The sequence below is a fragment of the Camelus ferus genome, chromosome 8 (assembly GCF_009834535.1).
Source record: "Camelus ferus isolate YT-003-E chromosome 8, BCGSAC_Cfer_1.0, whole genome shotgun sequence".
Lineage (NCBI taxonomy): Eukaryota > Metazoa > Chordata > Mammalia > Artiodactyla > Camelidae > Camelus > Camelus ferus.
In genome coordinates, this window is record NC_045703.1 from 65,991,173 (window position 1) to 66,006,623 (window position 15,451).

Here is a 15,451-nt window from a genome sequence, read left to right on the forward strand (position 1 = left end):
AGCCTGTCAAGACAGTGTGTATGTAGGGGCTTCCTCTGCTGTCCTGTTGACTGTCCCACACTGAACCAGAGGGCAGTAACCTGAAAACACAGCAGATTCTTGGCTTATTCAGCCAATTCTCAGAGGAAGGGGAGCAGCACTATAGTTCATTGGAGTCCAAGATGCACATTGTAACATTGCTGAAATCAGGGCATAGCTAACGATTTAATTAAATAATTTATAATTGGCAGCATTTTTTTTCTTTCTCATTGGTACATAAAATAGTGGTTCATCTTACAGTTGATTGTGTCTTAGATTCTATGGGCTGTAAAGCTCAAGTGCTGGTCTGGACTGTAGGAAATTTTTTAAAATATGTACAGCATGCCACCATGCAGAGCTGTAAAGTATGTGATTCTAGAGAGAGCAGGAAATAGGAGGCGAGATAACATTTTAAAAGACTTGGTCCTCTCCTCAAGATCTTACTACCCAATTTGTGAAAAAGGGCTAAGAGAAAAGAAATAAACAAATACTCTCAGGCAACACATGAGTAGGTGAGAGCTGAAGTGGGTATCTGTGAATCTGAGTGTACATAAACACTGTTATCTGGAACCTTAGCATTCCAGGAAGGCTTCCTGGAAGGAGTGAGCTTCGAGTTTAAAGGGAAAGGAAAAGTGGGCAGTGTTTTCATGAGGAAATAATGTGTCCATTTTACAGGGAAACTGTTTGGATACCTTATGAGCATCATACCATGGATATCCACCACATCATAATTGAGTTTGTGAGCAAGAGAGCAGAAGGCTCAGGAGTGACTTGAATCTCTGCTGTTGTTCACATTTCCTTTATTCCCGGAATCACCACCCAGGAGGCTGTCCACAGAGGATGGAATGTCTGGTTGTTCCTGGTCATTCCTGAATGTCTGCAAGGGCACCGTTGTGTCCTGCTTAGCACTGGGGTTCTGATCCTTCTGGAACATGCTTAAGAAACAAACGGCTCAACCTACAGTCTTCTCAATGTGAGCAGAATGGGGTGAGAGAGGAACCACCTGGGTTTGGGGCCTGACGGAAACACCCTGATGAAGGTCTCTGAGGCTGTCCATACACACCCATTATAGGAGGAAATGCAACCTTTAAATCCACCCAAAGGGCGATTGCAGGTGAGCCCTCTCCCTCTCCTTTCTCCCCTCCCCTGCAGACCAGTCCTGACTTCCCGGCTAGAACCCAGTGGCAAGAGGGGCTCTCCCTCCCGTTACTGAGCTGTCGGTCATCCTTGGATGGGCCATGTACTCCAATGGAGGATGCACAGATAGGTGCTGGTGTCCCTGTGCGTGAGTACAAACTGGCTTACTGTAGTATCAGCCCCTAAGTCAGGGACTACATACTGAACAGAGTGGGAGGAGGGATTGTATGTTGGAGGGGAAAGGGCACAGGCAGGGAGACGGAAGAGCCCCCTCACTCCCGCACCCACCAGCCCCTCACAGTTGCCCGGCTTCTTACTGCAGAGGGTCAGCTCCTCTTGCTCCGCACCCCTCCTGTAAGCCAGCCGGTGGGGCAGGTGCCGTCACCAGCGGACAGGCCAGGAAAGCGGGCTCAGAGAAGCCAAGGTCACATGGTAAGTGGCAGATCTCGAGGTCATGGTCTCAGTTCTCGCCAAGACAGCACACCTTTGATACCCCCACATTCTGCTTGGTGTGGACAGTGGGCCGCTGTGCCCTCGCATATAGAAAGCTAGTAAAGGGCAGCATTTATCGAACGCTTTGCACTCGCCAGGCGTTCACCAAGCCCTTTACGCGAATTAACGAGATCCTCACCGCAACCTCATGCGGTAGGTACAAACTAATCCTGCTTTACCCGCAGGGCAACGAGGCACAGGGAGTGGAAGTGACCCGCCCAGGGTCGCAGAAGTAGACGAGAGGGGGAGGCGCAGCGCCCCCGGCGGGACTGGGGAGGACTCCGTACGGCAGCGGAGGGCCGGGTCCCGGAGGTTTCCAGCCTCGCAGCGGCGGCCAGGCCCAGGCTGTCCATATAAGGCCGCGGGCGTCCTGTAACGTTTCAGGCGCTTCAGGGCGCCCCGCGGACTACAGCCTCCTCCGCGCCGAGGAATGTGTGGAATCTTCCTTCCTGGCTGCCGCCCACCGCAGGGAGGACTTCCCCTCCGCACTCAGGCCCCCCGATCAGCCCCCCAGCCAGCCCCGGGGGTCGCCCGCCGCTGCCCGGCCGCTGGGGGGAGCGCGGCGCCTCGGCGGAGCCGGCGGGGAGACCGGGAGGCGGCCGCGCGCCCTCACCTGCCCGGGGCGGCGAGCGCGGGCGGAGAGGAGGCGGCCGGGCGGAGGCCGCGGAGGAGGCCGGGGAGGAGCCTGAGGCCGGCCGGCGGCGTGGACACAAAGTGAAACTCCTGGAAGTTGCGGGAGCTCGGGGATCGCGGAGAGCCGCGCCGGGCGGAGCGCCCATGGCTCTGAGCAAAGGGCTGCGGCTGCTCGGGCGGCTGGAGGCCTCGGGAGAGAGCAGCGTCCTGCTGGAGGCGCGCGGCCGCGGGGACTGCCTGCTCTTCGAGGCCGGCACGGTGGCCACGCTCGGTGAGTACGGCAGGCGGCGCCGCCCGGGGCTCCGGGCCGTTGACTCCGCAGCCCGGCCGGGGGCTGGAGCCGTGCGCTGGTCTTCTGCCCCGGGAAGGATGCCCAGAGGAGAGGGCACTCGCCTTTGCGGAGACTTAGACAAACTGGGACCTCCTTCCCCGAGGTGACCAGTACCGGGCGCCGGAGGTAGCTGAGGCGTGGGGGTCACTCGCGTGGGGTGGAGGGTGGCCTGTTTGAATGAAGTGACGCCGGGGACGCCGGAGAGCGCATCTGGCTGCGCCCGGGTGCGCAGGCGGCCCTCAGCCCCTCCTCGGGGTCTGCCATCTGCGCGCCTGTCGGAGGGGTCCGTTCTTGGAGAGCCACCTCTAGCCTCTTATGCCCGCGCTCCGCTGGGACTCTTGCGGTGCGGATTCACGATCATTCAAGGGGTCTGCCTTAGGAGCCGGCCCGACCAAGCGCCTGGCACTCTTTCTCATTTGCACCTGTTGATGAAACCAGTGAAAGCCCGTTGCTTTGGGATGGCCTGCTCTATCCCCAGAAGGGATGGGGACAAAGCAGACTCCGGAAAATGCTTGGCGTGTAGATCCTTGGCTGAGAAGCGTCAGTACTGCAAAGTATAGAACAGTTGGCAAATATATTACCCGATGATTCTGTGCTGGGTGTTTTTGAAATTAGGCAGATGCCAAGCCAGTGTATTTCACCTAGGTCCTTTGGGAAGTCTTGAGACTGACATTGTGTTAAGAGCTTTGGAGGCCATCTCATTTAATTTTCACAGTTCTACAGAGGGGCTATTATTATCCCCATATGACAGAGGAGTAAACTGAGGCCTGAAGAGGCTAAGAAACTTGCTTGCCCAAGGTGACACAGCTCTTATGTCCATGCAGCTATTTCTGTATTGTTGTCCAATGCATGGCTTCCTGGAATCACCAGGTAGGCTGCCCTTTGTTTTGTGGCCAACGTGAAGAAGGCGAGGCAATACCAAAGTGAGTGAAACCAGGTAGGATTATTAGAACTTGAAACTTGAACGCCGGAGAGTAGGCTTACAGCTGGTGTCCAGCTGTACCATCTTCCTTTGTTTGTAGCTAAACAAAGTGCAGAAGAGGGTCACTTGTCCTCTAGGTGGATGACCAGTGCACTCAGCCCCACCACACTCTGTAACTGAATCTAGTCTTTCTTTCACATTGTATGCATCAGTTCTTCAATTAGATTCTTCAATATACACCTTAGAAGGACCATCTCTTCTATTTCTGCTTCCCCAATCATTTCATTACCCTATAGCTGTCTGGCTTGTTTTCATTCACTTGATGACTGAAGCAACGTCTCCAGTATTGTCAGCACCATAAATGTGCAGCAAACCATGGATTAAATTATTATCAGATTATTCCAATTTGTGCTGTGCCCCGAAAAGTCCAAGTGTGGTCATTTGCTAAGGTCTTGAAAGAAAACCACAGAAATTTCCATTCCATTTTAGATGCCTACTTCATACCACATATATCAGAACCGAGGGATTAACTGCATGATACAAAACAACTGCTTCATCAAAGAGATTAAAATATCCTTTGGCTGGATTACAGCAACTTTAAGCAAGGTTCATATACATGTAAGAGTTCCTTTGAAGCCACTAGATAAAAAGGCTTTATTTTTTCAAAAGTGAACATTAAAAAATGATTAATGAAAGTAATATAAGGCATATTTTCCTTTTGGAAATTAGGTTTGGGCTGAGATCATGTACGTTGTGTTGCTGATTACAAAACACTGGATTCTAGAAAAGACGATGTAATGAAAGGAATGGGCACCGCCTCAGTGCACGTGCAGCCCACATTTGTCACTTAATTTTTAAAGTCTTCTTTTCTTAAATTAAGTGAAACTATTTTTAGAAAACAGCTGTAGCATTTGATGGTATTGCTGGCCCAGAAAAGGGTTGTAAGAGCCTTCTGTTACTAGAAAGTTGTTGTCTCAGACTTTGGGTATTGCGACTATGTCACCCTTGGCTAGAATGGCTGTGAACGTGACATTTCCATCTGTGTTCCAAAGGTCTAGCTTTTCGCTTCCTTTTCTGGAGAAGGTTAAGAGTGCTTTCATTTCCCTCCCCACCCAGAAAGTTGCAGTCTCCACTTTTGTGTAGGATGGTACACCTGTGGCAACTGGCATGGCTAACAGTGGAACCCTGACCATTCCATGAGGTTCAAGGTTGGAGGCAGCTTCCTGTTCATGTCAGCTGTGACTTCCTGTGATGGCCTCCCCAGTGAGGAATGAGAGGCCAAGCCAACTTAAGCCAAGGTCTAATGTGTGAGTGGTTTCTCCCCGGCTGCTGAGTGGTGCTGAGTTCTGCGCAGCTCTGTGGCAGATGCAGCTGCAGCTTTTCCCGGGAGGAGCAGAAGAGCTAGGGGGCCTGACAAACATAAGGACAGCTTTTTAAGGCACATTTTAACCCATAAGAATCCTACCTTGGAAGGGCCTCCCCCTGGAAGGGGCTCGCCATTGATTGCTTAATGTTTTCCCACAGTGCTGAGATAGGGAGTTGAATTGGGTTGTGAGTTTAGGAAAGAATGACCCTTAGCTGATCGATTGCTAGGTGGATCCTTCTGTTCCTGCATGACTTAGGTGGCCACCTTGACTGCTGCCAAGAGGTTGCTGGAGGAATACTTCCAAATTCCAGCATCTAAAAGAATTAGGTTGGGAATCTATCTTTAGAGTGGATCAGTGAGAACAGAAATTCCAGAGGCAGAAAAGCCAAACATACTGGCACCAATTTGAAAGGTTTTTATAAAGTTTTCTTGGTGACCTGATTCAACAGTAGGACTCTCAAGTTTAGATTAAAAAGCCGTAGCCTGTATTCCCTCTGGTCCACAATCCACAATTAGCGTGCAGATGTTCTCTTATTTGCATACTGGGACAAAAAGTACTCGCTGTCTTCTTTCTCTTTGTTGCTTTTTGACTTACTGTGGAACAGATGAAGGGAACTGGGCCTATTGTTCATAGATTTTCAGAACCAGCACCCATGCTCCAAAGTTCAATGTTCTCCAAACAGCACCTCAGGAGGGGTGGCCTGCGAACGTGCATGTGTTTACACGAGTGTGTGTGTGTTTGCATGAGTGTGTGAGCTCACGCAGCCCCGCCTGTCCCTCCCCCAGCCACACTTACTGTGGAACAGGCAGCAGGGAGCCGGGTGGGAAGGAGACTTGCGAGACTTAATTAAGTTAATTAGTGAGTGCCCCTAAATTACTTTGAGCTTCTAGGGGAAAAGGTCCCATGTACACACTGTGCAGAGGCCACAGTGTTACGTTTCGTTTGACTTGGAGATGTGGCCCTGGGACCCAGCAAGGCTCTGTCTGAATTGGTGCTTTGGCCACTTTGTCAGGCTTCGTGGCCTGGGTTTATTTGCTCAATGACTTGACGTTTGACACGCCTGAGAGCCTCTGAGAGAGTCACCTGAATCCTCCTGGGTGAAGCCCGAAGCGCAGGCAGGCCCGGCAGAGGCTCTGGGCTCCAGAAACCCAGGCAGTGACCCAGGGTCATAGCGTGGCCTGTGGCATCCGTGGCTCGGGCACCGTCCTTTCCTCGTGGGAGGTTTGCTCTGTGTAGTATTTGCAGAATTGAAAACTGGGTTAGTGTGTGCTTCTGCCTGACATTTTTGTCACTCACCAGTAGGAATGTGATTTCAAATCTTGCCAGCCTCATTTTTGGGGCTCTGTGGCTCCAAAACTTTTCTTTAAACCTTTAATTGTGAAAAATTTCAAATGTACACAAAAGTGGAAGGGAAAAATGAATCCCCTGTATATGTCACTCAGTTTTGATAATAATCAATATATTTCAATTCTATGTCACCCATCCTTATATTTTTTACGAAAAATAAATCTCCTAAAATGTAGCTGGTTCATTGGCAAAAAAGGTTTTAATTTATTTGGCTTGGCTTTTTCTCCCCCCTGACTTGCATTTATGTGTGGGTAAGTTCAAAATTTACTTGATGAATTTATGAAAAAGAATATGAAAAAACAATAAAATTGTTCTATGATAGCAAAAAAAAATTTACTTGATGAATTTAAGTGTGCGCAACAACAGAAATGGTGGTGTGAACTGATTCTGAGTTTCTGGCCAAGATACATTTTTTTAGAGTAAAATGATCACATGGGAAGAGCAGACCACAGCCCGGAAGAGCAGGGTCCCCTCCTGTGGACAGCATTGAGGGGCTCAGAGGATACAATCTGCCCCAGACCGTGGCAAGAGGCAGCCTTCCCCTGTGCCTCTCATGGGAATGAGGAGTTGGCCAAGGGGCCGTGTCGCCTGCTGTTTTTACTCCCTGCCCCCAACCACACCCCAGGGACATGGGATCCTGGCATCTCCTGTACAAATGGTGCCCAGCCCACTTCCGCATCCAGCCTGCTATGGTTTTCCCCCAGGGCCCCCAGCAGACTGCACAGTGAGGGTGTCCACTCAGGTCCGGGGATGGTTAGGGTGTGGGTGCAGGGTGGGGGTGGAACTAGATGCAGACTGGCTGGGGTGTCCTCACGAGGTCCCTGCAGGGTCGTAGGGAGTAGGGGTGGCTCCCTCCGCTGACTGCTTTCTGGATCTGGCCTTCCAGTTAGTCCTGGGGAGTGTCCTTCTCAAGCCAGGAAGATAGAATGTGTTTTTTGTTTAACAGTTTGTGAGCTTGATTTAAACCTGACAGATAGTTGGACATAGAGGTGCTGGGCTCAATGGAACTCTGGTTCAGACCCTGTAGGTGTCAGGCCAGGTGTGCTCTGAGCACCTGGGTGGATTCAGGTCTCACTCTGGGACGTTCCCTGGGCACCCAGGGACCCCTTGGTGATTTGTGGCTGCTCAGCTTCTGTTGCTGCACTGGGAACCTGGGGATGGGGAATATTTTCCCCCGTTTGATGTGTCCTGAAAGCCCTGGCAGGCTGTCCCAGGCTGAGACTTGGGAATTAGGTTGGGGTCCCTAAGCATTTCCCAGAGGGGCTGGGTGGCATGGTGGCCAGCCCACCTCCAGGGGAAAATCGGATTGAGCTGGCAAGGGTGTGTGCACCTGAGCGAGCAGAGGGCTGGAAGGCGAGACCCCAGAGCTGCACTGGCCTCTCCAGGCTGCAGTGACCCAGGGCCTTCACTAGATGGGGGATTGTCTGCCAAGGGTGACACCATACAGCCCTATTATAGGCAGTTCCTGTTTTGTGAATGCAAGTCGCTCTTGAGGACAGTTTAATGAAAACCTTAAAAATAGGCCTACCTTTGATCCAGGATTCTCTGGGTAGAATATCTCAGAAAATATTCACATACAAACCCATTTCACTTCAGGGATGTTTATTACAGTGTTTTGAATTTTCAGCTGGTCAAATAAACTGTGGTTCAACTTGATTATAATAGCTAACACTTAGGGGGCGCTTACCATGCACCAGGCACTGTCTGTGGTTTATATGTGTTGACTTATTCCGTCCTCTTAAAGATGCAGGTCCAATGGTCTCCGTTCACACTTGGAGGAACTGAGGCGCAGGGAGGCCTGAGAACTTGCACGAGGTTCCATTTCCAGTTAGTGGCCGGGCCATGATTTGAACAAGGCCAGAGGCTCCAGAGAGCAGTATGTTCACTAAGGAAATTCAATGTGTGTGTCGTTGTCCTTGTGCTTATCTGGGGTTTCAAAACGCATGCGCAGTCAGTGGAGACACGGGCTGCCGGTGAGCATGGGCATCAATACGACATCCCGACTGTGACTGGGTTCTCATCACTTTTTGAGGAGTATTCACTCTTGGGGAAGCAGTCACCCACTTTCTGAGCAGTGCACGTGGCATTACAGAGGGGAGATCTTCGGGAGAAGAGTGCGGGCTTCAGTCCTGCATTACTGCAGATCTGAGGCTCGTGCTGGGTCTAGTTCTTCGGTGAGGATGCCCCGACACCTAGAACAGAGCCCGATTAAACTCAAGGCTCTGAAGGAAGGGCTAGGTTTCTCCTCGTAGAGGCAGCAGGGAGACACCAGGCTCCCCAAGTGTGTGGGCTTGTTTTATCTGTCTGTTTATCATCTGAATGCAAGGACTGTCAAACAGGTAACATGTTGGACTGTGTCTTCCTGAAGCTCTCCAGTGTTTTGAGTGGGGAGAGATTCCTGAGTGAGTGTGCTGGGTGCCCTGCGGGGATGTAGCTTCCTGTCCTCTACTTGCTTGTTCTGGGGGCCTAGGGTGGCTCTGCTAAGTGGGTGGATAGACTGTGCTTTGCACCCAAGGTGGGCACTGGGCGCCTGTTGTGGGGCCAGTGGAGCCAGCAAAGGGCCCCATTTAGGAAGGCTGGATGCACCTGGCTGGGTGGTGGAGGGGAAGCAGTCTGCACTCGTAGCTTATGAATAAAGCTGGAGAGTTGCCATTTGCTTGTCAAGCTTCTGGGTTCAGAAAGTGACTGCGGGCGGGAGGATTCACTCTGAGCATAGTAGATGTGAAGGTGGGCAGGGCAGCTCCTTCCGCTGGCCCAGTTCATGGGAGCAATTCCAAAGCACAGATGCAAAAGCCTGAACTTAATTTTAAAGCAGTTTTTTGAGGATATGGGACTCTCCCAGAGAGGCTTCTGTAATATCATGGGAGCTGGTACTTAATTCTATTCCTGCATCTGTGCCCACTTCTGCCCCGCCTCCCCCCCCCCAGGGGGCTGCTAAAGCACAAAGAGCTGTCCCCCGACCTCCTGGACCCTCGTCCAGCCTGATGACAAGCTACTGTGCTCTAGCCTCTGACCCTTTCCTTGTTTCAGTGAAGCCGCGTGTTACCTGAGAGCAGGGCCTCAACTTCCACCCCTTTTGCTCTTTGACAAGGTCTGAGGCGATGCTTGGGGCAAAACAGGTGTTAAGAAGGAAGAGGGACTTCCCCTGTGTCCTTTAAAGCACTGTGAGGTCTCACCGAACGGAACCCGGGCCACAGACATTCTCCTAGTTACGGTGTTGATGTGGGATTTGGGGGTGGGTCAGGAGAGGGCAGGGTGTTCAGGACTGATGCTCAGACCCAGTGGAGGACTGGGATTGTCCAGTCATCCATGAGGATCTAGGAAAATGGCCAGATTTAAGCGAGCAGGACTACGGCTTTTCTCTGCTGGTCAGCTGCCTGTTTGCTTTCAACTTGTATTGACTTATTACAATTGGTGGTAGCAATTCCTGCTCAGAAAAGGCAAACTACCTTCCTTTCCTCAGGTCTGACCCTGGAATGTCCTAGTGATAACACCTCCAAACCCTTCACCTGTTTCTGCTCCTGCCTTTTGGCAGGAGAAAGACCTGAATTCTAGCTCTGACTCAAGCTATTCCTTATCTGGGGGAATTCAGTTAAATGCTCCAGGTCTCAGAATCCTAATCTGAAAACAAATGAATGACGACCTGTATTGCCTCTCCTAGTCTCAGATCCCACGTGTCTTTAAAAAAAAAAAGAAAGCTTAAACAGTAAGCATAAGCAAATAAGCAACACCCCTACTTTACACACTTACTTAAACTACCCAGAAATTTGAATATTAGGAGAAAGGACCTGGCAAGGTAGACTCTAAGGTGGCTCAGATCTAAGTCTGAGCTAAACCTAGGAATCTGATGCTGAACGTTTTTTATTGGAGAATTTGAAGAATTACGAATTAATTAAAATGCATCAGATTGTCTCTCCTTGAGCCTGTATCCCTTTCCTATAACCAACAGAATAATTTTAAGCCATAACTATTTAAGCTTAAATTATGAACATATGGTATTTATTAAAATATAAACTATGCTAATTCAGTAGCTCTTTTAGCAGATTCTTATTAATATCCACTGGCATTCTGAAAATCATACCTTTGCCATATTGCATCACTTTTTCTTAACAATCTGGACTGGAGAAGGGAGCTGTGTGTCTGGGGATGTGAGGGCTTGTTTTATCTGTCTGTTTTTATTGCCTGTGCCTTGCACGAACTTAGCTTCACCATGAATCTTATCCGTGGCTGATGAATATTGTATGTTGGAAAAACTCTTTAAGCTGAGACAGTTCTCTGCTGCTCCGACTTCCCTACAAGCAGAGCCGAGGTCAAGCAGGCCGACCTGGATTGTCCTGGCAGAGAGGAGTGATGGGGAGGCTGTCAGGTGTGGTGGCAGTGCATGTGCCCCGGCCAAAAAGAACAGTGATGCTCACGTCACAGCCTGTTTCAACGATGGACTTGTTTGTTTTTATTGAAATGGTGTGGATAAATGAATATTGGAAAACGAGGACTAGAAATAACTTGCCACCCACCCAGGCCTGAGCCGGCCCCTTATAGTGGTACCTGCTTCTCCAGGATGGGAGGAGTCAGTAGACCAGGTGGGAAGGAGCCAGTGGACCAGGAGGGGAAGAGCTGGTGGACCAGCAAGGAAGAGCCATAGTCAGAACACATCTGTTTGGGTAGCATGGGAGGGCCAGCAGCAGAGCTGCAAGAATGGAATTCCACCGTGCAATTGTATGTCTCTGGAGTGGACAAACAGAACCTTATAGTCCTAATTTCTAAAGGCTACTTGCCTCTTTCTCCAGACACACAGTGTTTGGGAGTGAGAACTGAGAGATTTTGTCTGGTAGTATAAATTGATTTTAACCAGAAGTAATAGAACTTTATTGTTATTCTTTCTTTCTTTCTTTTAAATTGAAGTATAGACAGTTAACAATGTTGTGCCAATTTCTGGTGTACAGCATAATGTTTCAGTCATACATATACATACATATATTCGTTTTCATATTCTTTTTCATTATAGGCTACTATGAGATATTAAATGTAGTTCCCTGTACTATACAGTAAACACTTGTTGTTTATCTATCTTATATGTAGTAGTTAGTATCTGCAAATCTTGAACTTCCAATTTATCCCTTCCTACCTCCTTTCCCTCCAGGTAACCATAAGTTTGTTTTATATGTCTGTGAGTTTCTGCTTTGTAAAAAAGTTTATTTGTGTCTTTTTTTTTTTTTTTTTTAGATTCCACATATGAGTGATATCATATGGTATTTTTCTCTTTCTGCTTACTTCACTTAGAATGATGATCTCCAGATCCATCCATGTTGGTGCAAATGGCATTCTTTTATTTTTTATGGCTGAGTAGTATTCTGTTATTATTTCTTTAAGTTTTGCTGTTTGTTGACGGGGGAAGAAGTATGGTTTCCATTAGGGTGTTAAAAGTATTGACATTTGCAAAGCCCGCAGGAGTCTGGGATGGGAACACAGGGGATCACGGGCCCCCATGCCAGGTTCTGGGGTGAGGTGGGGGGGTTCCTCCCAGCAAGGGTGAGGGGGTAGGAGTGGTGGGTGAGGAGAGCTGAACTCCTGTTCCCTTCCCAGCTCCCCTGCTTTCCAGTCTGTGACTGTGCGTCTGAATCTGTCCAGAGGGGACACTTCTGCTAATTCACAAAAAGGTACCATATGGACTGGAGGCTGCCCTGGAGAAAAAGTGGACAGTTAAAGGCCTTTTCTAACTTGTGTGGTAGTGATAAAATTTTCATCCAACCACAGAACTGGTGTTTGCAGCCTGCCTCTACAACACAGGAACAGATGACATAAAGCACGTATATGGAGTGAGAAATTCTAGTAACACCCATCGCCTGCACATGAACGGCTCCAGACTTCAGGGGTTTCTGGGTGTGTCCAATTTCAGCGGTACCCTCCCCCTTTAGGTTTCTGGGTCAATTTGCTGTTAGGAAAATTAGGTTCCTGACAGCTTATTAGAATTTTGTCTTAAAAGGGTAAACAGACCCAGAAAAAAGAGTTGAGGGGGGATCCTGTACGGAAAGGCTGTGAGCTTTAGAGGATGAACTTTGTGGCTTCAGTTCAGTCCCTGCCTTTGTCCTGGGCCTTCTAAGAGTCGTCTGTCTTGTGGCTTCTGTCTTCCCCACCCCTGAACACTCTCAGGTCTTTGGGAGCAGATGATAAGATCATACACTTAGGAAACCCAGGAGATGGATCCGAAGTCCCTATGAGTGCGGTGATATCACGTCTGGAACTTGCTTGGCAACACTCCAGGAGACAGACAGACGGACACACTTGCACACACAGTGGAGATGGGAGAATAGCTGAAATAAGATTGGGAAAATGTTGATCCCATTGCAGCTGGGTGATAGGCATTCATTAGACTTAGTGAATTAATACATTGGCTGCTTTTCAAGCTCAACAGATAAAAATCGATAGTTTTCCCATATACCATCATTAATCAATCAGAGTATGTAGTAGGAAAAAAAAAAGATTCCTCTCCCAGTGACAGCAATTTCTGGAAACAAACATAATAAAATATGTAAAGCCTCAAAGAAGAAAGTTGTAAAACTTTACTGGCATACTGAATAAATGGAAAAGTACAGCATATTCTTGGGAAAGGAACATCGACATTGTAAAAATGTTTGTTCTCCAGTTAATATGGAAGTTCAAGTGTCTGTGAGTAAAATCCAGTTAAACTCTGGGCAGTGGGAGTTTGATATAAAACTTAACTGGCTGATTTTGTAGTATATCTTGGGTGGGTAGAGCTCAGTGATAGAGCACATGCTTAGCATGCACGAGGTCCTGGGTTCAATCCCCAGCACCTCTGTCTAAAAAAAAAAAAAAGTACATAACTTAATTTTTAAAGAAATAAATTGTATCTGGGCCTCCTACACACTTAAACTTGCCCTTCTCTTAATCCTCCCGTTTTGTAGTGGCAGCCCCTGTGGGTGGACAGATGCTCGGACAGAACCGTGAGTCATCCAGTCCACCAGCAAACCTAGACCACTTTACCTCCGAAATATATCTGCATCCCACTCGTTCCCCTGTGGCAGCTGCTACGGCGCTAGTCCAGCCACCGCCCTCCCGCTCGTGGACTGCACGCCACCTCCTAATGAGCCCCCCGCTGCCACTCTGGGGCCGCCCCCCGTCGATCCCACACGGCGGCCTGACCACGCCTGCATGGCCCAGTCCTCTGCCCTGGCTCTTTCTCCAGCCTCGTCCCCCACCATTTCCTGGGCTCACGCCTCCTGAGTAACCCTGACCGGTTCCTGCCTCCGCATCTCTAAACGTGCTGTGCCCGCCGCCCGCGATGCGCTTCCCAGACCTCTGCCTGACCCCCTTGTCCTCACGTAGGCCAAACTCAGGGACTCGGGCGAGATGTTCCTGACCTCCCTGGCCAGCTAGCCCATGACTTTCACGCCCCCTGTCTCTGTCCCCTCACCTGTTTTCTTGTCTTTGTAGCACTCATCACCGAAATTACCTTACTTATTTACTTACGATGTCTGTTGTTTGTGAGAATGCCAGCTTCTTGGGATGCTGTAGGTTGCATTGTGTCTCCCCAGAAAGATACGTTCAAGTCCTAATTTCCAGTAAGTCACCTTACTGGAAAATAGGGTCTCTGTCACCATAATTAAGATATAAATTAAGATGAAGTTGTACTGGAGTAGGGTTGGTCTTTAATACAGTAGGACTGGTGTCATTATAAGAAGAGAGACACAGAGACAGATACGCACAGAGGGGGGAATGTCCCGTGAAGACCAGAGCACAGAGGGAAGACAGCCTTGTGAAGACAGAGGCAGAGAGTGGAGAGGAGCTGTCACCAGCCTGAGAACACCTGGGGCCACCAGGAGCTGGAAGAGGCAGGAAAGATCCTCCCCGGGAACCTTCAGAGGGAGCGTGGCTCTGCCAACACTTGGATTTTGCAGCTGTTTAATAAACTGCATTGCTCCAATCCCCCAGTTATGGTACTTTGTTACAGCAGCCCCAGGAAACTCGTAAGAGTTGGGAGGTCTTCACAACACTGTCGGACGTGAGGGGTGGCTCAGGAAACACCGCCGCATGATGAAGGAATGACCAAAATAGCCGATTTTTTTTTTTAAAAGATTGGATTAGACTTGATCTACCAGACAGTAAATCATACTGTAAAGCTGTAACAATGGTGTGTTAGGCAAAAAACTCAATAGACTAGAGGAGAGGGCTCAGAACAGACTCATGTAAATAGAGTAATTTAGTTTACTATTAAGGTGATCATTTAAATCAGCCAAGGAAAAGGTAGATAATAAATGGTGTTTGTGCAGTTGGGCCCTTCCCTTATTCAGCCAAATATTCAGCCCCCCTCAGCTGTCTGGTCAGAAAGGAGAAAGGTGGAAACCTCACCTGCCCGCACGTCCCTGCCGGCTGACGCTCTTCGGGGACCAAGTGGTCTCTGCAGCAGTTCATGCAGGTGACTGACTGCTTGCACAGCCGTCCATTGGTAACTAGCATCTCTCTGGCTTAAAGCCTCATGCCCAAAGAAGCCAGTATCCCTTATAAAACCCCCATAGATGTGGATTCCAGGGTTCACGGAGGGGCCTCCCTAGTTGCAAGAGTTGTCACGCTTAAGGAAGCCCCAGGCCTAGTGTCCTCATCAGGGGGTTATCATTTATGAAGTTCATTTTTACTGTAAGCGGTGTTGTCTTAGTGACATGGCTGATATTTTACCTTTATAGAGTTCCCAGGGAACCAGAGCTAGAGAGTTAGAGAAAGGTGGTTTTCTTTTTTTTATTATTCTTTTTTGTGGGGGGAGGTAATTAGGTTTTTATTTATTTATTTTAATGGAGGTGCTGGGGATTGAACCAGGACCTTGCGCATGCCAGGCATGCATTCTACCACTGAGTTATACCCTCCCCCCTAGGAAAAGGTTTTGTCAAGCCCATGTGGACACGAATGAAGTTAGAGCCCTACATTAAATCATATGTTAAAATAAATTCCCGAGGTATTTAAGAGTTAAATGTAAAGAAATCTCACTTTTAAAGTATTAGAAGAAAATATAGGACATGCTTTCACAGTGGTATGGAAAGCCTTTCTAGGCAAAGCATAAAACTCAGGAGTCATAAAGGGAAAAAAGCTGAAAGATTTAAGAACTGCTTTTTATTGAAATATAATGTCTACAGAAAAATGAACACATCCTCAGTGGACAGCTCCATGAATTTTCACAGAGTGAAGGCACCACGC

The 15,451-nt window shown here is 48.8% G+C and overlaps 1 protein-coding gene across 4 annotated transcripts in view; it reads left to right on the forward strand.

Annotated features, from left to right (window-relative positions):
• The first annotated feature begins 1,975 nt into the window (after positions 1-1,975).
• The window catches only part of SYNJ2 (synaptojanin 2), an 89,923-nt gene continuing 76,447 nt past the window's right edge, over positions 1,976-15,451 (forward strand). For all 4 annotated transcript variants that reach the window (XM_032485253.1, XM_032485256.1, XM_032485255.1 and 1 more), the window contains exon 1: positions 1,976-2,551. In XM_032485253.1, the coding sequence (XP_032341144.1) occupies positions 2,425-2,551 (127 nt within the window). In that variant the 5' untranslated portion in view covers positions 1,976-2,424. The remainder of the gene's footprint in view (positions 2,552-15,451) is intronic.